The following is a 26085-nucleotide window of genomic DNA, read 5'->3' as shown; positions in this document are numbered from 1 at the left end:
AGATTACTGAGAATGACTAATGAAAAAGGTCCATTAGATGATCACTACAATTTAAATCGCGGATCTTTTTTTTTTTTTTTTAAATTAAATAAGTAAATTAAGAACTGTACAAAAGGAAATGTGCAGAAATGAATTAAAGCATAATGTCAAATGTAAACTAATCTTCAATATTTCACCAGTTTATCTGTGTAAGTAATGGAGCTTCATGCTGTTCCGATGCCCCATTTGGAAAGTTTATAGTACATTTCACATAGTCCCTCACAAGACCAAACTACTCTCCTGTCAGCTGTGTTAATATTTGAGTTGACCGTGAGATTTTCTAACCGTGACCCACTGTCGTAGGTCTGTTTTATTTGGGGCAAATATGTAATAACTATTTAACTACACAAAACTTTTCTTCCTCATACATCAATCAATTAATGGGTAATAGGCCCATACTGTTTGACTCATATTAAATACACAGTGAGAGACTGTTCTAGAATGTTAAGTAAACAAGTAGAAAACAAAAAGAAGACACACCTAATCAGAAAAATGTGGACCAACCTGTTTAGCAACATCACTTAGTGGAGGTGTTTTGGTGAAAATGCCCTACATGGGCCAATCTAATTCATTTAGCTTCCAGCAAGGGCAGCTACAGCACTAGGTATTGCTTCTGTTTTTTTATACTGATTCCCAGCGCTAACCACAGGACCTGCGAAGGAACACAGTCCGGTGTAAAGCCTCTTGCTGTCTGACTCAAATTCCTCCAGTCCCGTCATGTCTGACAAGTGCGGGGCATGAAAAATGGGGCTCATCCAGCCAAAGCAGTTCTGCAAGGCTCCACAAGTAGTTCTGATAGGCCTGGACTCAGCCGGGAAGTCCACGTTGCTCTACAGGCTCCAGCGAGGGGTTGTCATGGGAACCTCTCCTACCATAGGCTTCAACGTTGCGCAGTTGCCACTGGGCAAGAAAATGGCGCTCACCATCTGGGATGTAGGTGGCCAGGAAAGCATGCGACCCCACTGGAAGCACTACCTCAAGGACTGCGAGGCAGTGGTGTTCGTGCTGGACGCCAGTGACCACGCTCGTGTGGACGAAGCCCGGAAGGCTCTGAAGAAGGTCCTGAGAGACCGGAACACCAGGGACGTCCCTCTGCTGGTGCTGGCCAACAAATCGGACCTGCCGAACTCGCTGACGATCGGTGACGTGTCCAAGCAGCTGGATCTAGACAGTTATACTGACAGGGTCTGGGAGGTCCAGCCATGCAGTGCTCTGAACGGCCTGGGAGTCCAGCAAGCTTTCCTGTCTGTGGCCAGGCTGATTCAGAAAAACTGAGAGACAGGGTCAGGAACTGCACTGATGTGGTTTCCGCCATATAGGTGCAACCAATACTCAGGTATTCTTTGGATGTTGAAATAGCAGTAACGAAGACAGTACCCTACCAAGGAAGAGGAGTTAAACAGTTTGAACGTGATATGACTGAAAGATGGAGATGGAATAGAGAACTGGGTGAGGTTGTTTATTGGAAATGCTTCATTGTTGTGTGTGTAAACAGAGTTCACCAAGGGAAATATACAGGAAGGACACACGGGCAGGACTGCAAACTACTGAGAGACAAAACCTAACAGGCGTTATGGTGAGATTTATTTAAATCCAAAAGGTAATACCTGAGCCTACTTAATTAAATCGTATTACTAAATACTGCTCCAACAGCCAAATGTTTAGACTGTACCTATTAATAACCTACCAGTAATATACACATGAAATTAAACAGTGTTATTACATCATAAAACTGATATGCAGTTCAAATGTGTCCGTGCGAGAACGCTGAGGAGTAGTGGTGTAACTGGAAGTGTCTGTTCAGCTAATGTCCTGTCTTCAGGTTCGTCCCACATACAAACTCATTCACTGGCTAATACTTTGATCACAAACAGTATTGTAGAAAGCAGCCCAGGAAAGAAAAGCGGCAAATCTGATCACCACTTTAATCCAAGAGAGTTGTTTAAATTAGCCTACGAATTTCTCTATAACACGAGGCATCGATTTAGACAGGGAGAGATGGCCCAGCGGGTAGAAGCCCCTTTTCAAAGCATAGGCAATCACTTATTGCATCACCAAGCTTGAATGTAAATGATAAAATTCCATATGAGACAGTCTTACTGTTAAAATCCTCTGAAAGTTGTCCTGTGTCCCACATCAGCTCCTCACGCAACATGAGTCATGAATTCCAAACTGACTTTGTTCACAGGCCCCGCCCTCAACTGTTAATACTGTTCTTGCTCATCAAGCTACCCTCCAGTTCTACCCGTGCTTTTTCAGATAGTGATGGGACTTCCGCAGATCCCTCCACGACTGCCAAAGCAGGAGTCCGGGCACGAGCACCCACACGCTGTTGAAGAAGACCAGGTAGACCCACAGGTAGAGCCAGCTGCTGGTGTTCAGGCTGGGACTTCCAATCAGCCAGTCTGGGCTGAAGGTCATCCAGCCTCCATAGAGCTCGCACACACACAGGGCGATTTGGACAAAGTGTCTGGAACAGAGAATGAGGGCTTGTACGCGTGCGAACACTCACGGGGACATGTGACAGGCTCAAAGGTCACGAAACACCAAGGCTGATTTCACAGTACGGGTGAAGTACATTGATACACAACGATAATACATGAATAAGTCAAAACATTGAACATTTTAACTGAAAAAAATATATATATAACTTAACAGATACTAAATTACACCACACTGTTCGTGTTTTACTGGATAGCCTGTAGCCCTTTCACCTGTAGTACTTGTCATTAACGATGGCGTAGATCAAAAGCAGCGCTAGGAAGCCATCCAAGACGACCGTCAGCAGTTCCACAGACACGATGGTCGGGTCCGAATGCAGCCACCGCTGGTCCGCCTTTCCGTATTCTTTCCCTAAGGACGCGTAAACCGTGTAATTGGACACCAGTTCACAAACCGTGACAAGTCTCCCGCTGTTCACCGCTAGATGTCGATCAAGGCCTTTTCAAGTCATCAATATGCGGTACTATACTTCTTCCAAATAGGGCAAGTCAAATGTATTAATACTTTACACCAAACAAACATTTAAAATGAAACGAGAGAATATAAAATCATACGTACACAGCTCGGCGAATATGTTATCAGAGGTCGCAACGGTCCCTACGAGTGACATGTATACAAATGGGCCTTCCTGTTCAACGAGACGAATCGCAGGTGAAAAATGTCCTACACCGTTCAGTAGCTTACACTGTTTTCCTGAACACAAGAGCAGGCAGATTCATGAATTACTCACTAGAGTAATATGGACAAGAGCATCGTAGAAGAGCCAGACAAGGACCAGCCTGTCGGTTGCGCAGCGCTTTCCGCCCCACACCTGCGCCAGTACGTAGCCGACGGCAAGCTGTGCGGCGCAAGCGACGAGAGACACGGCCGTAACTTTGTTAAAAAGGGCCGGTTCCGGCGCCTCGTCAGCTTCAGCCATATTTGAAAAGTACGCTCTTGCAAGCCGAAGAATGTTTTTCCATCGACGGACGAGGCCGGAACTCCTCCTCTCGTTTCCACAGTTGACGATATGGCGAGCTTGCGTCCATTGGCTCGCTATGTTCTCTCTCCACCTTTCCTCCCACCCCCTCAGCAACGTGCAAAACGACTTTTGTCGCCAAGTGCCACTGATTCAATGCTGCACTAAAACGCATGCGCATCACAGACTGCACTTCGCGACTATTCTCGACTATTCTCGCACTCCGGAACCTACTGCATCTCCGAGGTCTACAAATCAACACGCTCGGACGTCGGTTCAAAAACGCACCCAAACCAAGAACGTAGGCCCACGATGGTAACTTCCTTCTTCTGGAGTCCTGGCACCAGCTGAGACACACAGGTGTTCTCAGCTCTGGGCAGCAAACATGTCAGGACCCTGGACAGCTCCCAAGACACCCATAACATGACAGTCACCTGCAAAGCGGTGTGGATTCACACACAAGCCCCACCCTATCTTAACTAACATCCACACCGGTGGCTATATTAGTAAAAACAATGAAAAAGTAAAGAATTAATCTAAAATCATGGCATACCCTAATAAATTCAACACACACACACAGGTGAAAAGTGAAAAACGTACACTGCATCAAAAAGAGAAAATGTGTGTACTGTATTAAAAAGATGAAGCAGAAGAGCGCAATAAAGAACAGATGGCTAACAGCAAGTTTATTTTGGTTAGGATAATTGATACATAAAGCACGTCCTGAGGGGGTGAAGAGTGAAATATGCCCCCGTTACCGGGGAGGTTACCGTAATGAGTGAAAAAGGGTGAGGGTGGCTTGAACAGAACTGGAATTGTAGGTTGTTGCAGTGCATAGGAAAAAAAATGTAAATGGAGGAGAATGGATCAAGTACAAGTCAGCCAGGAGAATCAGGGTAGAATTAAATATAGAATTACTGTATAGTCCAGAGCACAGCAGAAAGCCTCATTGTGAAGTGGTTAAAAAAAGGAAAGTAAGGAGAGAAACCCAAACACTCCAGAGAAACAGAGACGACACCCAAAAAGATCCCATTTTTAAAAACACCTCCAGAAGCTAAGCGCCAACTATTAGGAAAAGGTTTGCTCTGCTTCGTCTCTGAAATGAAAAACAAAAGGCACAATGAATTTCAACTCGTTCTTTATCTTTAATATGCACAAGAGCTGAAACGTTACAGATGAGCCACCTTAAAGAGTAATTCAATGCTAAAATTTATAAAAAGTTACAAACAATCAGGGCCAAAATGCGATCTGATGCTTTTTTAGTTTTTTTTTCTTTTTTCCAGCAAGTAAAAATCTTGCAACTATCAATAAGCTTGTATCTGTTTCTGATACAAGACCAAAAAAAAAAAAAAAGAAAAAAATTAAAAAGAAATCTAATTCTTTAAAGTGGCTCGGTTGTCTAGGTGTCTAGTTAAATTCATGGATTTTACACCTATGCAGGCTTTTTTGCTTCTTTTTTAAACTTTTTTTTTTTTTTTTTGTTCGTCACTAACAAATGGCTAATTCCAAAAAACGCCAGGGCTGCGATTTGTCCTCATCCTCAGTAGTCTGCAGCCATACCACAACTACATTAGTCCAAACGTCACCGTTTTGTTTCCCTATACGTCCCTTTACAAGTAAATGCACAAGGGAAAGAACCCCCAGAGAACTGTCCAGTCACAAGTGAGAAAGCCCAACTCCAACACATTATCCATTTCAGTTGTTTGCTGTTATAAAGTGAATGTTAAAAACAGTAAGACAAAAAAAAAAAACCAAACAAACCAAATACCCCATTAATAGTGAATCAGAAACAGAAGTGTCCCGACAAATGTGTATATCATGTGTGGCAGCTTTTCAATTTATACTTTACACAACAGTTTTTTTTTTTTTTGTTTTTTTTTAAGTTTGTACAGCTGTTTTGTAGCAAATAAATTTAAAGAAAAAAAAAAAAACCCAAACAAAAAACAGCATTGCCGTGGATTTCCATTTTCCATTACTTTGCCTAAATCAAGCGAATGTCGCTTTCCACATACATTTAGCCAAAAAAATCTATTTATATATTGGGACTCAAAGGTGTGAATATAAGACTGAATCAAAGCTGCAAAAGTGGAAGCTCCACAATCACATAAAAGAAAAAAAGAAAATCACAGCTCAATTTCTTCAAAGTTTTTGCTCTCTGCTGATGACGCAAGCCTAAATGTGTTTCACTCAGAGAAGTCATATTCCCTTAATGGGGTGGGGGCTTGTTCTGACCAAAGAGGGTGAGAGAAAGCGAGAGAAGATGGATCAGGTCAGTAAAGCCTTTTGGGGAGTGGTCCTTGTTACGAAGAACTTTTTCCTGTGGTTATGAAGCAATATAACGGAGGACTCCAGAGTGCAGGCGGTCCTCAAACATGATAGAGTAATCCGTCGCCCCCCCCACACATGCAGATGTCCCAAAACGCTCGATAAGGATAGCGGCTCCCCACGGGATTCCGGTCGCAACTCACATCTTCGCATGTTTCACGACGATGCGTTCCGTCCACTCACTCTGCCCGTGTTCATGGTAACCGAGGAGAAACGGCACCAAACCGCTCTTGCCATGGACTCCGCAGGTTAAGTGACCTGAATGTGTGAAACGAGACATCCCAGTCCGTACGTTTATTTATTTCTGTGATTATTTTTTTCTCATTCTTTTTTTGTGTACATCATAATTTCATGATGACTTTATTAAAAAAAAAAAAAAGAGGAAGAATTGGTGCTAATTTGAGTCCTTTTTGCACACCACACATTTAAAAGAATGATTACACCCCCCCCCCCTTTTTTTTCTCGATAAAAGGCTGTTCCACAGATTAGTCCTCAACAGAATAATCCATATACATCTCAGAGAAGGGGGAGCAGGCTCAACATTGCTTAGCAGAGCAGAAGCCGGATGCCTTGAAACAGAGCGTCCGTCTAGCACGCTAGAATGAAAATCTGGTTGGGACAGCGATCTTTGTGAGCGGCATTTGCAGGAAATAAAAGAACAAAATAAATCAAAGAAAATAAAATTAACAATTCCCTGCCTTCAAATCACGGGATCGTCATTTATTTGTCTTCCATCTTCATCGTTGGCTCATTGGGTGGCTGGTAGAATGTTAGAAGTTCATAGAAATGTTCATATGACTAACGTCCTCGTGTTTGAGTATGTGCAAGTGAGTGAAAATTTAAATTAGATTTTTTTGGCAACTGCAGTGTGGAGGCCAAAAAGAGGGCCGTTTTATTTCCTTCCTCTTCTGACGAAACGTACAGGTTTCGCTCAGGCTTTGAGAGAGAGAGAGAGAGAGAGAGAGAGAGAGAGAGAGAGAGAGAGAGAGAGAGAGAGAGAGAGAGAGAGAGAGAGAGAGAGACCGTGCATGTACTTCAGTGCCCGTTTTGTTTGTAGTTTTCTCTTTAACGTTTTTTCTCGGGTTAGTGGGTTGGTGTTTGATCAGTGATGATTGGATCAAGAGGGTGGAGGCGCAGTGAAGGTGTGTCGAGCGGGCGGGCAGCAGCCAGCGGGAGATCGCGCCGGCTCCGAGTTCTGAGTTTGGCTCTTTTAGAACTTGAACTCCTTGGTTTGGAGGTTGGAGGCGGGGTCGAAGTTGAACGTGCCTCCTTGGGTGGCTTCTGGGATCAGACTTGGGTCCTCATCAATCTGGACGAACAGAGAAAGAAAGGGAAGTAGGTGAACACAGAAGGAGAAAGCGAACCATTTCAGAGCAACGCCACAAAAAGGTGCTCACGTCGTCTCCGGAAAAGTACTGATCGATGATTTCGAACGCTAGCTTGTAGATGTCCTCATTTTCGTGCTGTTGCAGGTTTTCGATTTTTTCGAGTCCTGATTGACAAACACAAGGGTAGAGTTTAGCTTCACACACCCACAAACACACCCCCCCACAACGACTGACCCCGCCCACCCAACTGTCTTTACCTCCACACTCCTCGATGATCTCCGCAATTGTGCTGGCTTCCTCGCCCGCCATGATCAGGATGTTCTTCAGGCCGTCGAGCACCACCTGCACCACCTGCGAGTCCTTCACCGACAGCAGGCTGCAGAAGGGCGGGATCACGTTCTGCTGCACCAGGTACTCCACCTGTCAATCATGACATGGACGAGTGATTGAGAAAGCAGGTCAGTAAAGACAAGATATACACTGCATTCTTATCCACTGAGCAGTCATTACAAATGAGAGAGGTGTGTGTGGTGTGTGTGTGTGGTGCGTGTATGTGTGCGTGTGCTGTTTGTGCACGTGCGTGTGGTGTGTGTGTGTGCGCACGCACACACATGCGCGCGTGTGATGCATGTGTGGTGTGTGTGTGTGGGTATGTGTGTGTGAATGTGTGTGTGTGGGGTGTGTGTATACACATGGACCTGTAATGGTGATTAGTGCGTGTTGAATATGTTTAATATTTGATTAGTGTGTGCATGTGTGAGTGTGTGTGTAGTGCATGTGTGGAGTGTGAGTGTGGTGCGTGTGTGTGTGTGAGAGTGTATTTAACAAACCTGGTCTTTCCTCCCACTTATTGTTAAGTTGCTAATAGCCCAAGCAGCCTCTTTCTGTGTGCCAAAATCACCCTGATGAAAGAAAGGAAAACGAGCAGGAAACAGACATTAGTCACACTAATCAAATATTAAACATAATCAACATAATCACCATTACAGGTCCATGTGTGTATAAGCACACACTAATCAAATATTAAACATAATCAACATAATCACCATTACAGGTCCATGTGTGTATATACACACACTAATCAAATATTAAACATAATCACCATTACAGGTCCATGTGTGTATATGCACACACTAATCAAATATTAAACACACACTAATCAAATATTAAACATAATCACCATTACAGGTCCATGTGTGTATATACACACACTAATCAAATATTAAACATAATCAACATAATCACCATTACAGGTCCATGTGTGTATATACACACACTAATCAAATATTAAACATAATCAACATAATCACCATTACAGGTCCATGTGTGTATATACACACACTAATCAAATATTAAACATAATCACCATAATCACCATTACAGGTCCATGTGTGTATATACACACACTAAACAAATATTAAACATAATCACCATTACAGGTCCATGTGTGTATATACACACACTAATCAAATATTAAACATAATCAACATAATCACCATTAAAGGTCCATGTGTGTATATACACACACTAAACAAATATTAAACATAATCAACATTACAGGTCCATGTGTGTATATGCACACACTAATCAAATATTAAACATAATCAACATAATCACCATTAAAGGTCCATGTGTGTATATACACACACTAATCAAATATTAAACATAATCACCATTACAGGTCCATGTGTGTATATGCACACACTAATCAAATATTAAACACACACTAATCAAATATTAAACATAATCACCATTACAGGTCCATGTGTGTATATACACACACTAAACAAATATTAAACATAATCACCATTACAGGTCCATGTGTGTATATACACACACTAAACAAATATTAAACATAATCAACATAATCACCATTACAGGTCCATGTGTGTATATACACACACTAAACAAATATTAAACATAATCACCATTACAGGTCCATGTGTGTATATGCACACACTAATCAAATATTAAACACACACTAATCAAATATTAAACATAATCACCATTAAAGGTCCATGTGTGTGTATACACACACTAAACAAATATTAAACATAATCACCATTACAGGTCCATGTGTGTATATGCACACACTAATCAAATATTAAACACACACTAATCAAATATTAAACATAATCACCATTACAGGTCCATGTGTGTATATACACACACTAAACAAATATTAAACATAATCACCATTACAGGTCCATGTGTGTATATACACACACTAAACAAATATTAAACATAATCAACATAATCACCATTACAGGTCCATGTGTGTATATACACACACTAAACAAATATTAAACATAATCACCATTACAGGTCCATGTGTGTATATGCACACACTAATCAAATATTAAACATAATCAACATAATCACCATTAAAGGTCCATGTGTGTATATACACACACTAATCAAATATTAAACATAATCACCATTACAGGTCCATGTGTGTATATGCACACACTAATCAAATATTAAACACACACTAATCAAATATTAAACATAATCACCATTACAGGTCCATGTGTGTATATACACACACTAAACAAATATTAAACATAATCACCATTACAGGTCCATGTGTGTATATACACACACTAAACAAATATTAAACATAATCAACATAATCACCATTACAGGTCCATGTGTGTATATACACACACTAAACAAATATTAAACATAATCACCATTACAGGTCCATGTGTGTATATGCACACACTAATCAAATATTAAACACACACTAATCAAATATTAAACATAATCACCATTAAAGGTCCATGTGTGTGTATACACACACTAAACAAATATTAAACATAATCAACATTACAGGTCCATGTGTGTATATGCACACACTAATCAAATATTAAACACACACTAATCAAATATTAAACATAATCACCATTACAGGTCCATGTGTGTATATACACACACTAATCAAATATTAAACATAATCAACATAATCACCATTACAGGTCCATGTGTGTATATGCACACACTAATCAAATATTAAACACACACTAATCAAATATTAAACATAATCACCATTACAGGTCCATGTGTGTATACACACACTAACCAAATAGTAAACATAATCAACATAATCACCATTACAGGTCCATGTGTGTATAAGCACACACTAATCAAATATTAAACATAATCAACATAATCACCATTACAGGTCCATGTGTGTGTATACACACACTAATAAAATATTAAACACACTACACACACTAATCATCATTACAGATCCGTTACACACACACACACACACAACATGCTGGGTGTGTGAGAGGACTACCTTACATGGTGCAGACTTTCACTACATTGGTATTGCAAAGGACAATATGGAAGCAGCAATTAACAAGTGAGCGTACTGTGCAGTTCGCGTGTTACCTTGGCCAGCTGGTGTATGATCATGGGTATGAGGCCTGCGTCTATCACAGCCTGCACCTGCTGCTGGTTGCCCGCTGTGATGTTGGATAGGAACCATACTGCCTCCTGCAGATAGATATACACACACACACACAAAGCCATTCAGGGGTGGTCCCTTATCGTGCCTCTCTTCCCTCCCACAGTGGGGTCACCAACCCCGCAAAGCACTCGCGCGACAGTTCATGTGCGAGCATCTTTCCCCAAGTTGCGATGGCTTCTTCTATAGCCGTCAAGTGTGGAGGGAAAGGGTTGCTAGAACATTTGGCTGCTTTTGGTGTTCTGGGAGGATTTCAAGTTATGAGTGCAAACCAACATTTTTTTGGTTTTTCTTACAAGACATGAACTGGTGTGTGTGTGTGTGTGTGTGTGTGTGTGTGTACCTTGTTGATCTTCTCTTTGGGGTGGCTGAGCAGGTTAGGAAAGTGGGAGAGCACGTCACAGTTCAGCACCACCTGAGTCTGCTCATCCGTCCCCGTCACAATGTTGCCCACTGCTCTGAGCGCTGCTGTCTGAGGGAGAGATTAAGAGAATAAATACATGAAGTAAAAGACACTCCAATATAAACAAGGCTGTGCCACCCTAACACAGCCAACAGGAAACGAAACCTAGTGGGGGTTTGTTACAATGAGGCTGTTTGCGCAACACCAACAGGTTCTTGCTAGTTTCCATTTTGGCTCGTACATTTGGAAGCGGCACGTCCATCTAGGAGCTCAGTCTCAGGACGTGAGGCATGTCTGCTCAGGAGATGCTGGCCTTAAGCACAACGTCCTTCAACGTCCCATGTCGCTACGGGAACATTCGCGAAGTGTTGCACAGAACATGATTTATTGTTTGTTATTGCAAAATGTGCTATGCGCAGATGAGCTCTCTACCAAATCATGGAATTTCTTATCGTGCACACACGCACACACACACATGCACACACACTCGTTGACGCTAATGTAACTCCCCTGGCTTGTCTCGGACATTACGCGGCGTTTTGTGAAGAGTCCAGTGAATCAAGCTGTTTACAGGAACTCAACAGAAAATAACTTTTGGTCAAACAAATAAAGAAAGATAGTCCTTAACCATATCACATCAGTGGTTCACCACTGCACGTTTCACATACAACAGGGCACGATGTTTGGGGCAACGTGTAACAGAACTGCACTGAAGCACATCCTGCTTATATTATGCCGAGGTATCAAATTTTGCTGACGTGGAATGATGGCTGGATTTGCATTACAGTTCCACTGTGGGCACTGCAGCAAGCCAAAGACTGATTGGTGCGTGTGCAGAGAAGTAAGACAAATCCCACCTCCTCGCAACTCTGGGGCAACTTGATCTGATGGGTGAAAATGACTGACTTCAGTCTGAAATGTGCTGACACTGATTCTTCATGCAATGTCGCTGAGTGAAAATTAGGGTTAGATTTTCACAAAAACACTTATTTAATTGCCCCCCCCCCCCCCCCCCCCCCCCCGACACCCACACCTGCTCTAGTAGACACCGGTTCAGACTCAAGGAGCCTGGGAGTTCCCTAGAACACGACAGCTACGTTCCTGCGCGGGCAGATTATTTGACAGACGCGGTGAGATGGGGCAGCCAGGTTCGCATGGGGGTGCGTGCCAGCATCCCAACTAGACACACACGCACGTGCGCACGACTGAGCAAGCGGCGTCCACTATTAGCTAGTCTCAGGCTGACAGACATGGAGGGAACCTTACCTGAACTTTGACCTCTTGGTGGCTGAGCAGGGGGACGAGGAAAGGGACAACACCTGAGTCTATGACCATTTGGATCTGCTCATTCCCGCCGTCTGTTAGGTAGGACAAAGCCCAGACTGTGTCTACGAGGATCTACAGGGACGAGACAGAGGAGAGAGAAAGGACCATTCTTCTAGTTAGGCGAAAGCGTAGACACAAGTGTATGCTGCGAGTCGTCACACAGAAGGGCCCGGTCTGCTTACGTTTATATCTGTGTGGTATATGAGTACGCACAGGGCAGGGAGGATCTGTGAGAGAAACGGAGAGATGTAGATTAATCTGTGTACTCCCATACACACGTCACGCGCTCCTGTAGAGCCCTCATTATTCCAGACCTTATAGGTGTAGCTGCTCTTGATGATTTCACCAACACACACACACACACACACACACACACACACACACACACACACACCCAATGACTTCTCAGCAGCAGGTGATCGAATAAACACCTCTTTCATTTCGAAATGGGATGGTGTGATGGCAGTGCTGGTGTGAGATAAAGCTCAGATTAAAGTCCAAAACGAGGACAGCGGGATTACATGGCCGACGCTGCCTCCTTTTGCGGCCATGGCCTAATCCAGGGTTGTTCGTGGCAGCCCAGGCCCGCCGAGACAGGAAGAGCGGCCAGCCGGGAGCTGGATGAAGCAGGATTTCTACGGGAACACATTATCTTAAAACAGCAGGCTGGGTTAAAGGGGGATTTGAGTAGAGCCGCAGTCAGGCTGGATGGGCAGGAGTGGAGTGTAAACACATGCACGCGCGCGCTGGTGCATGTTGGCGAGGGCGTGGGAGGGTTCCAGGGTGCAGAGGGAGCCGTGAATTTATCCGCTTGTGCAGAGAAAGCACGCGCACGCACGCACGCACGCACGCACGCCCCGCCCCTCCCCCTTCACCTCCTGTACTGTCTCCATGGGAGGGGGTGGGTCCTTGTTTCGGCACAGGTTGACGATGACCCAGGTGACATTCCTCAGGAAGGTGATGGGGATGGAGGGATTAATGAAGGACAAGAGAGGTTTGACCACGCCCAGCGAGATGACGTAGTCTCGACACTGTGGGCCATCACCTGCATGGATCACACACACAAACACACGGGTGGACAGAGACACAGGCATAACGTGCATATGGGCAGACAGACCAATACACAGACACACACACACACACACACACACACACACACACACACACACACCGTTAATGCAGTTGTGTAATTAGATCAAGTCCACACCTAGCCTTTAAGAGTTGCGGTAGCTGAATTCAAGCTAGCTCAATTAGGACCAAACAGTCAAAGAACTTCAGAAGTGTAATGTGCGCTTTCGTCATATCCGGTTTTCTATATCTAGATGTAATTAGGTAATAAGGACGGAGAAAGGCGCCGGGTTCAGAGTAAAGGGGTCGGGGGTGTTTGCGTGTTCATTTACCAATGATGTTTCCCAGTGCCCACACGGCCTGCTCACATACGTTCTGGTGAGGGGAATGAAGCAGCCTCAAAAACAAGGGGACAGCGTCTAAACCCACCCACACACACACACACACACACACACACACACACACACACACACACACACACACACACACACACACACACACACACACACACACACACGAGAGAAGAGGCAAAAAAGGGGTCAGTGAGATGTAAAGTTCACAGTGGCGAGAGAGAACGAGAGAGATGGAGAGGAGAGAGTGGGGGGGGGGGGTGTTGTTACTTACTGGATTTGACCACAGCCTGTGTTTGCGCCGAAGTCCCAGACGCGATGTTGGTCAAAGCCCAGGCAGCCTCGAACTGCAGTGAGGGGCTGTGGACAGATCCAAGGAGGGGTGGAGGGTGCGCAGGGTCAATAAATGATGGACTGCGCATCCTCCATCACAGCTGCCATTTAGACAAACCGAGTCCGCGTCACATAGCAAAAAAACCCACAGTGAAGGGGCAAAGATTCGACTCCCCTGGGCCACTGCGAACGAAGGGGCAGCGATCCTTCCCTGCTAGGAAAGAGTCGCTTTTAATTCTGAGCTGGTGACTGAATCAAGCCAAGCGAAATTTCTACTTTTTTTTTTTGCGTGCTCTCTCCCTCTCGCCCTCATTCTCTCTAGGTGAAAGAGAGAGAGAGAGAGAGAGAGAGAGAGCGAGAGAGAGAGAGAAACAGCAGAAACAAACCTGTCCTCTTTAAAAATGGCAGACTCGATGCAATTACCAGAGGGCCCCCCCCATCACAAACCCTCCATCACTGTAGAGCAGCGTGCTTACTGAGCTCGCATTGAGAAAGAGAGAGGGGGGGGGGGGGGAAAGAAAAAGCCTGACAGCTGGCACTTCAGAATCTCGGTCTTGCTCCAGTTTCTCTCTCCTCCTTCTATCCACCCATCCATCCATCATATTCTCTCTCTCTCTCTCTCACACACACACACACACACACTCACACTCACAGACACACACACTCACAGACACACACACTCTGTCTGGCTCCGCCTCCTGACCACAAACAGGCTACAGCTCCCTTTGCATTCTGGAGAAGAGAAGTGTCGTGTGTTGCCCCAAACCACCCTGTCCGCTTTTAGCGATGCCATCTCTCGCTCTCTCCCTTCCATGTCTGTGCATAATACAGTGTCAGGCTGGGGTGCGTGTATGGATGGGGGGGGGGGCTCACTTGTCATCCCTCTCCAGACATTTGACAAGGATAGGCAGGATCCCAGATTTGATCAAGTCGTCGATGGGGGGGTTTCTGTCACTGGATAGTAGTTTTCTGCACAGACACATGAGAGAGGGATTCAGCCACAACGGCCTGCTAGTGCAAGTCACACAACACACAGCCTCTGAACACATGCAAATTCATGGAATGACGATTCATTAAATAGTATGCACCACACAAGAGAGACACACACACACACGGTCTCTCTCACCTGGCCGCTTGTACAGCACTGAGCTGTACTACTGCATTGTCACTGGTGGCGTTCTAAAAGAGAGAAAGGGAGACATCACACAAAAGGGAGAGAGAGAGAGAGAGAGAGAGAGAGAGAAACAGAACAAGACTTGGAACAGAAGTGACTGTGCTCGCCACTCTCACTGAGCCGCGTGTGCGCTCGCCACAACTCTCTTGAATTTATTAACCATTATCTCATCTTTTGCCACCCAACCATCACCAAGCGCACGCACACACACACACACACACACACACACACACACACACACAAACCCTTACCTGTAAGATGGCGTCTAGTGTTACGTTTTGCTAGAAGAAAAAAGAAAAGGAAAAAAAAAAAAAAAAACAGAGAAAAGGAAGAAGTCTTGTTATTTTAAGGCGGGTCTCAGGCATGCAAGCACACGACATCTGCCGCGCTTAGACTAACATACAGGGTGATCCGTCATGGGGCAAGGGCCTGAGTCTGCTGGGGACAGGGAGAGGAACAGCACGAGGGTGGAGGGATGGAGGGATGGAGGGATGGAGGGAGGGATTACTGCTGGACGGTGGGGTGGGGGCGCACAGACCGGTCCTTACCCCCTTGAAGTCGGCGTCTACGTCTGAGTCCTCGAGACTTTCATCTTGAGGAACGTTGCGTTTCTTTAGTAGGTGCTCGTCTCTCTTGTTCTGCGGGTGAGAGAGACGCCCAACGGTGGTGAGACAATTTGGGATCAGAGGCCCGCAGTCACTCAAACCAGTGGGAAGCATCTCTCTCTCTCTCTAGCTCTCTCTCTCTCTAGCTCTCTCTCTCTCTCTAGCTCTCTCTCTCTCTCTAGCTCTCTCTCTAGCTCTCTCTCTCTCTCTCTAGCTCTCTCTCTCTCTCTCTCTCTAGCTAGCATGAGTGAGATCTGGTACTGGTATACAATGTCCTCCTCACAGCCCTTCCTCAAATAGCCCATCCTTTTTTGCAAGACTCAACAATCATTGGCATATTAAAAAAAAATAAATGCACACGCACGGTGACGCCTTTTCGTCCTGCGGCGCAACTCCGACGTCATACTTTTCTGAAGGCTGGCTCACGGGAACCCGACTGCACTGGACAACACCAGAATGTACGATGACCTTAGCCGCTCACGTCAGACCAAAGAGACTGACGTACGGAGCTATGCAGCCCCATCAAACGCTGCGGCAAAAGCTCTTATGAGGGAGACATTCTTACGGGCGTGGACGAAACTTTGGCACGACTTACTGTACAGAATCGTGCTTATAAAATTTCAATGGTTCTTAGTCGGACCAAACCGCCGTTGTGTCTGTGCACACGGTATGTACCAGAGGGGTGCTGAATGAAAGCAGACACAGGTGAACGGGTCTCAAACCACTGGACTAAACTTACTCGACTTCACTGTTTATTCCTGGAGTTCTTTCAAAGTGTGACTGTATCTGCTGAATGCTCTGATGCAACTGCTGCTGGGAAGATGAGGAATGTGCTGGATTCATTCCCAAAAACGGCCTGGCACAGACGGAAACTGCTGCCTCACCAAGATCTGTTCGGCACTGGGGCGGGAGCTGCGTAAAATCCTGCTCCCTGCGAAAATGTGCCCCGGCAGCGATTACTCTTAACGGGGCAGGCGCCGGACATGGACAGCCCCGTGGAGCGGGGTCAACGGGTCAACGGGGCGGATGCCGTGCTCTCCAACGTCCCCTTTCGTCCAGACCGACAGGGGCCGGGCGCGTGCTGCCGGTTCGCTGCTCTTCCCCGTGACGCTGCAAGCCTGCTCCTGGCAGGGTCAGGAAGCCCCGAAGACACCAGCATCACTCTTCCTGGGTCCGGTCCAAGAGGAGAGGAAAGCCCTCATCACAGCGTTCCCTCCTGGATCACCACATTGTGTGTGTGTGTGTGTGTGTGTGTGTGAGAGAGAGAGAGAGAAAGTGACCCACATACCACCAGACCAAGACAACTCTCTAGTGGCAACAGTAGCCAAGATATAGAGGCCCAGGCTGAGACCAATATAAAGAAGAGAGCAAATCTTAATGCAATTCAGAACAATGACCAGCTGCACGTCCCATAAAAACAGTTAAAAAAAATAAAAAATAAAAAAATAAAATAAAATCATTGAGTCTGCAAACAGCAACCATTAGTCACACTGCCAAACTAAAACTGCATAGTAACAAGGCGCTGAATGGCCCGTAATTAGTCCATTACGCAATATTATTTATTGTTTACAAATTGATTTTCTCCTGCGCTTTCAGCTTATTAAAAAACAAGGAAACAAAAAAACCTGCATTTATTTATGCTGCATTTTTCAGTCTTCAGATATGTCCCTACTGTATCGTGCCTGCTCCAACTTGCTAGCAAATCTCAGAAATGCTAAATATTGCGATGTACCATGTTTTGAAGTACATGTTCACCACATCACCGCACCGTATTGCAACGTGTCTCTTCACATTCCAATACATTTAAATACTGAAGACCGAAAGAAAAACAATCTAGCAAAAACAAAATCAATTTAAGACGCATTAATTTGCATCTTAAACACTACTGTCAGATCACCCAAGGAGATAGCTAGCTTGCGTGTGTGCAAGTCTTTGTAGCTGGTGATGAGTGGTCCAGCTTTCAGAAACCCGACAAGTTATTAAAACAGCAGAATATTATTCTATGCGGTTCTAAAAACGCCCAAGAATCTGTCAAATATGAGTTTAGTAGCAATTTTGCTAACTGCCTCTACTGTACACGAAACAAAAGCGTGACTTTCACCCTCAAAGTTTTAACTCTCGGCCGCGCTAGTCTGATCCTCGTATGGCTGACACGTTAACGCTGGAGCAACGTCGGCACGAGTACAAAAATACTGAGCGCGCTCCAGCGAGCAAGGCATGCTGGCAACGACGCAACATGACGATACACGTTCTGCGCGGCTTTGACGTCACAATGCCGCGGAAGGCTCCCGTGTGACAAGGCGTCGCGTTCTAGTCTCCGGACCCCCCCACCCACTGCTTCGCGCAGGCGCGGTGGACGCGAGGAAGCGGACGGACTCCGCGCTTTCCTGTTGGCCGGTGACTCGTTGTTAAGCAAGCCGGACCGGCGGACTTGAAAGGGAAACGACAAAGCAGCAAACCAGGGTTTCTTTAGGGCAACATATGGGCTTGCCTTACTTCTTCATATGCCTGAACTCTCTCTCACATTAATTCCTGAAACTAATCCTGACAGAAACATGTCGGCTTCTGGGCTGGCACGTTAATGTAATAACTCACTCAATTTTTTTTTTTAAAGAAAAGCACTTAAAAAAAGAAGAAGAGAAAGGTACACATAATTTGCAGAATCGTCTAGTGCTAACTTGTCCGGCACCAGCTTCCGTTAATCGTTAGCAGCGTTAGCATCCCGCGGTGAAACCCAACCCTGATCCCTGCCTAGAAGGGAAATGGGTCAGGCAGCACTACTGCCTGCTGACAGCGCTAGCAAGTATGGGCGCTTTACCACAGCCTAGTTTGCCTTGTATTCCGCACACTTCAGTGCCTGCGAATCCCACCCAGAATTCACGGCGAAGACTAGCGACACCCAGCCCCTCCCCGCCGGTTCTCTTCAAAGAGACCATGGCAACCGTGAGGTCCCAACACGAAGGCTGGGGTATGTAGACCCAGTACTGCTGAGGCCTATACTCAGCAGAGCAGCTCCAGCTCCGTTTCTTTCCCTCTTTGCGCTCCGTTACCCCCACCCCTCACCCCCCACCCCGGTCACTCTGTAATGCCAGCTCTCCCTGGCACCAGGACCACGGCTCCCGACCCCATCACGCGTTCCGGAGCGAGAGCCACATGACTGAGATTTGGAATGGCAGCCACAAGAGATCGAAGGTCAAAGGGGTATTGCGGGTGGGGCTTAAATCTGCATCAAATCAGTGCTCTCAACTGCATCATCACCCAATGGGAAGGGAGACTGTTGACGAAAGCCCCACTATTGGAGATCGGAGCTGGAATAAAATGTTCAGCAATCTGTTTATTCAACTCATGAGAGTTAATGACAGCATAATTAAATCCAAGCCACATTCAAAATGACACAAAAGTAAGAATAATTGACAGTTGGTAGTATGTAATCTTTATCAAAGGATCCTTAAGTACTCCAGCAGAAGAGTGCAGTCTTTTGGGGCCTACCACAAACGTAACAAAGCAATCTCTCCTTGTTCACGTCTTCTCTGGAGGCTGGAGCCACTAAAGCGCATATTTAAAAACTAGTTTAAAAAGCTAGTTTAAATTTACCCAAGAAAGCTAACGGAACGAATGCTAAGGAGATCCTGTAAGAATGCGAAAATTGAACTTCTGTTACTTTTACAATTTATCCCTGAGGGGCAAGAGAAAGCTAAGGCACAAAGCACTAGTGAATGAGGATTTAATACCATTTTGTAAGAATTTTTAAAATGTGAACTGAAGCTGTTAACTAAATAAATAAACCAACAAATTGAACAGATGAATGAATCAGTTAAGTAGGATAACTAGCAAGAAAAAAACATTTCCAAGTCCTCTGAGGTTTTTTCCATAGCAATCTATTTAAAATGTTTCTTACTCATTTCACATAAATCTAGAACATAACTGCCTGAGGATGCCCAAACTGAGAGTTATCCAGGAATCCAGCCCTGCTGGATATTCCCCGAGCTGCCATCACAAACCCCTATATGTAAACAGATGTACCACAGGCCCTAAGCTTGGGGCACTGATATCAGGGGCCAATGCTTCAGAACCACTGAAACCCATTCAAATAGGCTCACTTTGGTTACATGCTTTTGTTGTGAGTGTATTGTAATGCTGGAAGTGTTACAACTCCTGGGAGAACTGGATTAAGAGTGTGCGGGCACGCACACATCACACACAAATACACACACAGTCTTTGGTAATGTTGAGAGCATGGTGGAACCCCGAGAGGACTGTATTAAGCTTGGATTAAAGTGTCCTCTGTGGCCTCTACTCTGTTGCTTGTAGTACTGCACCCACACACGCATGCGCACAATTTTTACCCAATTGCATTGCAGCTGCACTGCATCACATTTTCTGTGATTTGCTTTAGGCCCTAATGAAAAAAACAACAACCAAAGACTGTACTTCGGACATGAATCAGACTGCTTAATTAAACTACCCAATTAAACACACACACAGAACCTAAATGAGTGGCAAGTAATAGCTAACATGCATCACTACAAAAATGAATCATGAATTGTCATTATTTATTCATTATGCAGTGTGTACATGCAAGATGCAGATGAGAGACTTATGAGAGATTTACAAGAGACTGTGTCAACGAGGGACGAATCCTTACGATCAATTTTACCTTCAGAATAATTACCCAGTCACTTCCATTACATCATCAGAGGGGGACTATAGTGTGCCCTACATTTACCGCCAGCCAGAAAACATCCCAGACCTTTGCTGTTCTCCAGCATGCAGATGTATAAAGATATAAAATCTACTTACTGAAGTGTGAGGTGCACAACCTGATCCTTGATTAAGTAAGAAGGCACTTTCTGTTATCTCCGTGTTCTACTACCCCCCTCTGTATGATGACATCCCTTTTTTATCATTTCAAAAACACAAACAGCATTTGTTTAAGGAGCCAAATCTCTCACTTACCTTTCTCAGTTCAACTGTTACCTCGTTGCGGTGTCTTCGCATAGTCTGGAAGAGAGGAAGGGGGAGGTGAGAAAGGTCAACACTTCTGCTAATTAAAGAAACACACACCAAAAAACCCTGAACCCATAACCATATTATGTTTCAGAAATGAAAACGCCAAAGCTTTACAGTCAAATCAATGCAAAAGTGAGCGCTGCTGATCTCAGATCAGTGTTGTCGGCCCCCCCAACAGGGTTTTAAGAGCACAGGCCGAGGGCGGGGCGGAGGCGTGTAATAATGGATGAGGTGTAATGGTGCATCCACAATGAGAGACAAATGCTAGCCACAGTCTGGCCACTACAGAACAAAAGAGGCAACTGGCCTTGGTAGCCATAGCGACAGGAGAAAGCCCCAGCTGTCACTCACTAGCACAGAGAAGGTTCCTTTTAACCCAGCACGCGGTGGGGAGATTCGGCCGGAAATGGTCAAAACAATCGATGACCCCGGCGCCTGACGGACGGGCCATGGCCCAGCGCCTCGCAACTCAATTGAAGCTCTTTTTTCAAGATACTGTTATACCGTCGTGGTGAGGGCTCATGTCTGACAAGTGACGAGCCAAGACGGCCCACGTCAGCCATGTTTATGTGGAATTCAAAGTTTAAACCTTGCACCGCGTTTCAGATGCAGGCCATATTGGGATATGATTTCCGTTCGCGCTTCCAATCAAGATGCAATGCCAGGGTGACAAGATGAGATCTGCTCGTGTCAAAAGCACACGCGCCATTTCTGTTCTATTTCCTATTCCAAATGTGGCTTCTCGCCGTGTACTACCAGTTTATTACACGGTGTCAAATATTGGAAGAAGCCGTTTAAATTAAGTAACAAAAAGTGGGCATCAGCAGAGAAGGCTTTGTCTTGTTTACGTAATTGTATGCAGATATTGAAAATGCATTGGTGTTTACACTTGTATTAAATGTGGTCGAGAACCTTCTCTGATCAACTCAATGTGGTTTTAGTGACCTGATCATTGTTGGATTACAATGCGTCCTGGAAGTGTTTACACTGGGTTTTCTATGCGGCCAAATTAAACTGGAACATGAGCCCATATCCAAAAACACACGTTAATGCAAGGTGTAAACAACCTGTTAGTCAGACATGCCTGAAAACTAAACGAGGCACAGGGCTGTGGGAGGGCTGTGTGGGGGCGGGGGTGGGGGCAATTCAGTGGGGGCAGGTTGACTCTGGAAATATATCCACGGGCAAACACTCAGATTCCACACGTTGTGAAATGGATGGGGGCGGCCATTTTCTGGTTGGGGGTAGGGGCAACGGAGGGGATCGGATTTGGTCTTATGACTAGGCATCTTAGTTCAAATTACAAGCGTGAAGTGCCAACACTTGCTTAAGCAATCCAAAAGCTTTGGGAGCACAGATTTAGGCTAGTGATGGTGACTGCACTTCTGTATAGATGTTCCATTTCATCAGCTTTGTCTTTGGCACCATGACTAGACCTTTGAATCTGAATACATCATACAAATGTTGATAGCAGCACTGTCATATGAAATCCATATTCTAGAATAACTGATTTGCTGGGATATTGCCATCCCTCATAGCAGGTGCTTCACCTAAGCAAAATTGTTAAACAGTATTATTATTGATTGGCACAAATTTAGTTTAAAGACTGCCTTAGCAGCTCATAGTTGTGACCATCAGATAGTGGGCCCTTACAGTCATATACCCACAAAATAAAAAAACTAAAAGGACAGATTGACTGACATTTTCATTGTCTCCAAACTTCTATGGCACTACGTGATTGCGCCCCCCCCCCAAAGGAGAGAAGGGAAGATGAGCAACAGCATGCTACACTGGCAGAGGAAAGAAAGTAGCAGAGTAGCCCTGTTGCTCAAACACCTTACATTACGTTAGGAATTCCACTCCCAGGTCATGCGAAGCAGTAAAATCAATAGGGTAGGGAAAGGGAGGATGCATCGCTTGCCTCCAGCCAACGAGAATCTGCCAAGAACATCCTTGGGCTCCGAACCAGCAATCGGCCCTTTTATTCAACCCTGACTATAGCCTACAACATGGCGACGTCCTGCACAGCAGTGCCCTTGTTGGTTAACCATCAGGTTTAGAACTCACCAACCCTGACCCTCCAGAACCAGAAGTGAGCATCCCTGGACTACAGCTGTTAACAATTAGTAGACCAGGGTCCCCTCAAAAAAAGACTCACCATTAGGTCAACAGAATCAGATTAATACATTCACGACATGCGTGAACCCTTAGTACAGGCCTACGCGGTGTTGTATAAAAGAAGAGTGTGTAATTAGTGTATAAGATTCACTTTGTCTGTGTGTGTGTGTATTTGTGATGAGTCACAGTATGCTGAAATCAGGGCAGAGCAGTAGGGAAACACTACATGAGCCAGAGGCCTGAAGCTTGACTAGTGACTTGACAGCTTGGCACTGCAGAGACTAACATAATGACACAGTGTGTGTGTGTGTGTGTGTGTGTGTGCGTGCGTGTGCGTGTGTGTGTGCAGCAATGAGAGAGCTCTAGTGCTAAACTAACCTAAACCACCGTAAGGTTTAACCTAAACGATCAATAAAGTTGATCTGTGGCTCAAGCCTTTACTAGCCAAGCTTTCCACAAAGAATCCATGACTAGAAAAGTGACAGCACAGCAGTTACAGAGTAACATGTTTAAGGGGATTTGCAGCTCTTATTATTATTGGGAAAGTCTGGGTTATTCTTCTGAAAATCAGTTGGCGGGGTGGAACAAAGACATGGTCACCAGCAAAAAACTGCCTAATTCGCGGAAAAACTAAACAGGTTTGGGTAACGGCGCTCTGCGCGGGAGGTCAAATACACCGGCTCTCTGGTCCGCCTGCCCCAAAATCAGCCTGTATTGGCCAAAACCTCAGAAGTGATAGCCATGCCTATAACTCAATGTTTCTCTTTGACTTCTAAATAGAAGGGAACAAATATTACATCTAACCATTTGAGTAGGCCTTGAGGAAGTAGAACTCTCTCTTTGCAAATCTTGTTCATTTATGGGGGAACTACAAAGCATTAACATATAAGGGTCTAAAAAAGCCTTTCTAGACAGGAATCAGCAACCAACTTCACTTGGTCAACCTCTGTAATGCCAAACTCCAGACAGCTGATAAAGATAGCCCCGAACCTACATATGCCAATACACCCAACTTGAGGCCCGTTTTGTGGATCAGTGACATGCCACTCTGTACACTAGCCATAGCTCTTCCTCCTACTACACAAATCAAATAATGCCAAAAAGTGACTGAGTAATTCCACAGTTCCTCCTCCAAGTCAAGCCTGGCCTATGTGTACTGCCGTTTGTTCTCTGGGTGACCGAACATGAACGCTGAAATGACACTTATTTAAAATTCCTGGAATTGTTGAAAACCAGTGGTGATCACTACGGCCAACAACTTCAGCCATGTTAACACCAGCCTGAACTTTTCCAAACAACTAGCTAGTCGCGACTGCTTGTAGTGGGACTATCATTTGGAATATTCAAACTAAACAACCGATTTCAGATAATAATGAAATTGTTTTTTTGCTCAAAAAACGAAAGCACCGCGACGACTTAAATGGGTTTTGACGTACACGGAACACTTCACTCACCAGAGCTCCTTTCTGCACGTACACTACATATGTACGTACAAAGTCATAGCATAGAAAAGCACTATGAAGCTGAATTTTAAAAATAGTCGCCGATGCACAACACATTTGTTATTGTCGTACTCTTCTAGAAAAAATATATATAATCGGTCTTAATATCTAAGGATACGTTTTAAAGTTGAATACCGTGGCCACACACACACAACGTGCATCAGGCAACCAGAAGTTAGGACTTATTGACGATGACCGCGACCTGTCCCTATAGTCGGTTTGATGTTAGCCGTTAGAAAGAAAATGTAACACCACGAAGCATAGAAACACCTTAAGGCAAAACACCACAAAGCAAAGAAATACCTTAAGGCAAAAGTACAGCACAGATTTAGGCCCCATTTGTAATTATCGAGGTTTGCTAGCCAACGGTGTCAGCAAAAGCAAGACTGTCTTCGGTGACATACAGCTAACGTTTCTAAGTAAATGCGCTTTCTCCGAGCTGCATGCTTTAATGTGTTTGTGCTTAAAAGACAGCAGCTAGCCAAACCTCATCTATTACAACAGATCGAAAAAGGTCGCGTTAGACCAGCTGTTGATGAATAACCTAGCTTTATTAGACAGTTAGCTTAGCCAAGCTAGCTAGCCAGTCGACTAACTAACGTTAACACCGGCACAAAAGCAAGTGTTCGCTCGTAGTCACCATCCGCCGCATATGGCCGTTTCAGAGCAATTTATATCTCACTAAACCACCCCAACAAGATATGTGTACAACCCGAGCTATGAAAAACACTTCTGCTTTATTTCAAGTGGTGTTAAAATTAACTAAATAGCTAGCTGGTTCGTGATAACGAGCTTGCTATAGCTGTCTTGGCTAACTCATTCGTTATCGTCGGTCACCACAAACAGCCCGGCCAAAAAGAAAGTCATATAATATAAAAGTCATATAACAGTTTATTTTCTTATAACCAACGATATCACATAACAGACAACTGGCAAGTATTTAAGAAATAGGTGTGATTAAATAGGCCTTTTTGTAGGCCGCGCCTGCTCCGCATGTGATGGTGGCAGCAGCAGCTGCTGGTGGTGGTGGTGGTGGTGGTGGTGGAGGAGGGTGTTCCGGATTCAAGCTTTAATCAAATCCTACTCGCATCCGACACGAAACGACCGCAAATCGCATCAAACATCGCGCAAAGCCGCCCCGCGACGGGGCAAAAAAGGTTCGTCCAGCTGGCTCGACATGACTCCAACCCACCTCGACATCTCGTCCCTTGTTTTTAAAGCTCTTAATGCGATGGTTTTCCAAGCCGGCGTTTTCGGCCATGGCTGTGTTCTCTCTCTGTAGTCCGACGTACGGAGCTCCTACGAGGGGAAGTAGACGGTCCAACCGTAGAACCGAGTGGTTGGGGCAACAGAACGTGACAGAACGTGGTGGGGCAGGAACGGAGGACCCGGGGGGAGGAGCCAACAGCAAGGGGCGGAGCCAAGCGCAAGGATTTTAATCGGGGGGGGGGTCGAAGTCTTACTTGATAAAATTCTTAAGTTTTTTAGACACCTTATTTAACTTCGTTAACACAGATAATGTGCAACGTAAGTGGCTCACAGTAGTCGGTACATCACGCATATGTCCTA

At 45.0% G+C, this 26085-nt stretch overlaps 3 protein-coding genes across 3 annotated transcripts; 1 reads left to right on the top strand and 2 right to left on the bottom strand.

Moving 5' to 3' along the window:
• Positions 1-405: 405 nt before the first annotated feature.
• Positions 406-1959, top strand: arl11 (ADP-ribosylation factor-like 11). The gene has a single exon (XM_027010142.2). The coding sequence runs from the start codon at positions 784-786 to the stop codon at positions 1312-1314; it is 531 nt and encodes a 176-aa protein (XP_026865943.2). The 5' UTR covers positions 406-783; the 3' UTR covers positions 1315-1959.
• Positions 1484-3648, bottom strand: ebpl (EBP like). The gene is made up of 4 exons (XM_027010141.2): positions 3272-3648; positions 3100-3169; positions 2754-2892; positions 1484-2509 (listed from the first exon to the last, which is right to left on the bottom strand). Exons 1-4 carry the CDS (start codon positions 3458-3460, stop codon positions 2281-2283), a joined length of 627 nt encoding a protein of 208 aa, XP_026865942.2. The 5' UTR covers positions 3461-3648; the 3' UTR covers positions 1484-2280.
• Positions 3649-4159: 511 nt separating this feature from the next.
• kpna3 (karyopherin alpha 3 (importin alpha 4)) lies at positions 4160-25893 on the bottom strand. Its single transcript, XM_027010145.2, has 17 exons — positions 25709-25893; positions 20843-20887; positions 15830-15919; positions 15533-15562; positions 15234-15286; positions 14981-15076; positions 14049-14134; positions 13757-13843; positions 13232-13401; positions 12539-12583; positions 12297-12428; positions 10971-11099; positions 10552-10656; positions 7983-8054; positions 7410-7572; positions 7222-7316; positions 4160-7133 (listed from the first exon to the last, which is right to left on the bottom strand). Exons 1-17 carry the CDS (start codon positions 25775-25777, stop codon positions 7035-7037), a joined length of 1566 nt encoding a protein of 521 aa, XP_026865946.1. The 5' UTR covers positions 25778-25893; the 3' UTR covers positions 4160-7034.
• Between the last annotated feature and the right edge of the window lie 192 nt (positions 25894-26085).

Source organism: Electrophorus electricus, chromosome 16 (assembly GCF_013358815.1).
Source record: "Electrophorus electricus isolate fEleEle1 chromosome 16, fEleEle1.pri, whole genome shotgun sequence".
Lineage (NCBI taxonomy): Eukaryota > Metazoa > Chordata > Actinopteri > Gymnotiformes > Gymnotidae > Electrophorus > Electrophorus electricus.
The sequence above is the reverse complement of the archived record's forward strand: the minus strand, read 5'-3'. Positions and strand labels throughout refer to the sequence as shown.

What these genes read in the sequence shown, in the direction of transcription:
- arl11 (XM_027010142.2), top strand. Translation starts at nt 784, where the DNA reads ATGGGGCTCATCCAGCCAAAGCAGTTCTGCAAGGCTCCACAAGTAGTT.
- ebpl (XM_027010141.2), bottom strand. Translation starts at nt 3,460, where the DNA reads ATGGCTGAAGCTGACGAGGCGCCGGAACCGGCCCTTTTTAACAAAGTT. An exon ending in CTCTTGTCCATATTACTCTA is followed by an intron (nt 3,170 to 3,271) that starts GTGAGTAATTCA and finishes CTCGTTGAACAG; the next exon opens with GAAGGCCCATTTGTATACAT. An exon ending in TAACATATTCGCCGAGCTGT is followed by an intron (nt 2,893 to 3,099) that starts GTACGTATGATT and finishes ACGCGTCCTTAG; the next exon opens with GGAAAGAATACGGAAAGGCG.
- kpna3 (XM_027010145.2), bottom strand. Translation starts at nt 25,777, where the DNA reads ATGGCCGAAAACGCCGGCTTGGAAAACCATCGCATTAAGAGCTTTAAA. An exon ending in TAGACGCCGACTTCAAGGGG is followed by an intron (nt 15,563 to 15,829) that starts GTAAGGACCGGT and finishes TTTTTCTTCTAG; the next exon opens with CAAAACGTAACACTAGACGC. An exon ending in CCAAAGAGAAGATCAACAAG is followed by an intron (nt 10,657 to 10,970) that starts GTACACACACAC and finishes ATCTATCTGCAG; the next exon opens with GAGGCAGTATGGTTCCTATC.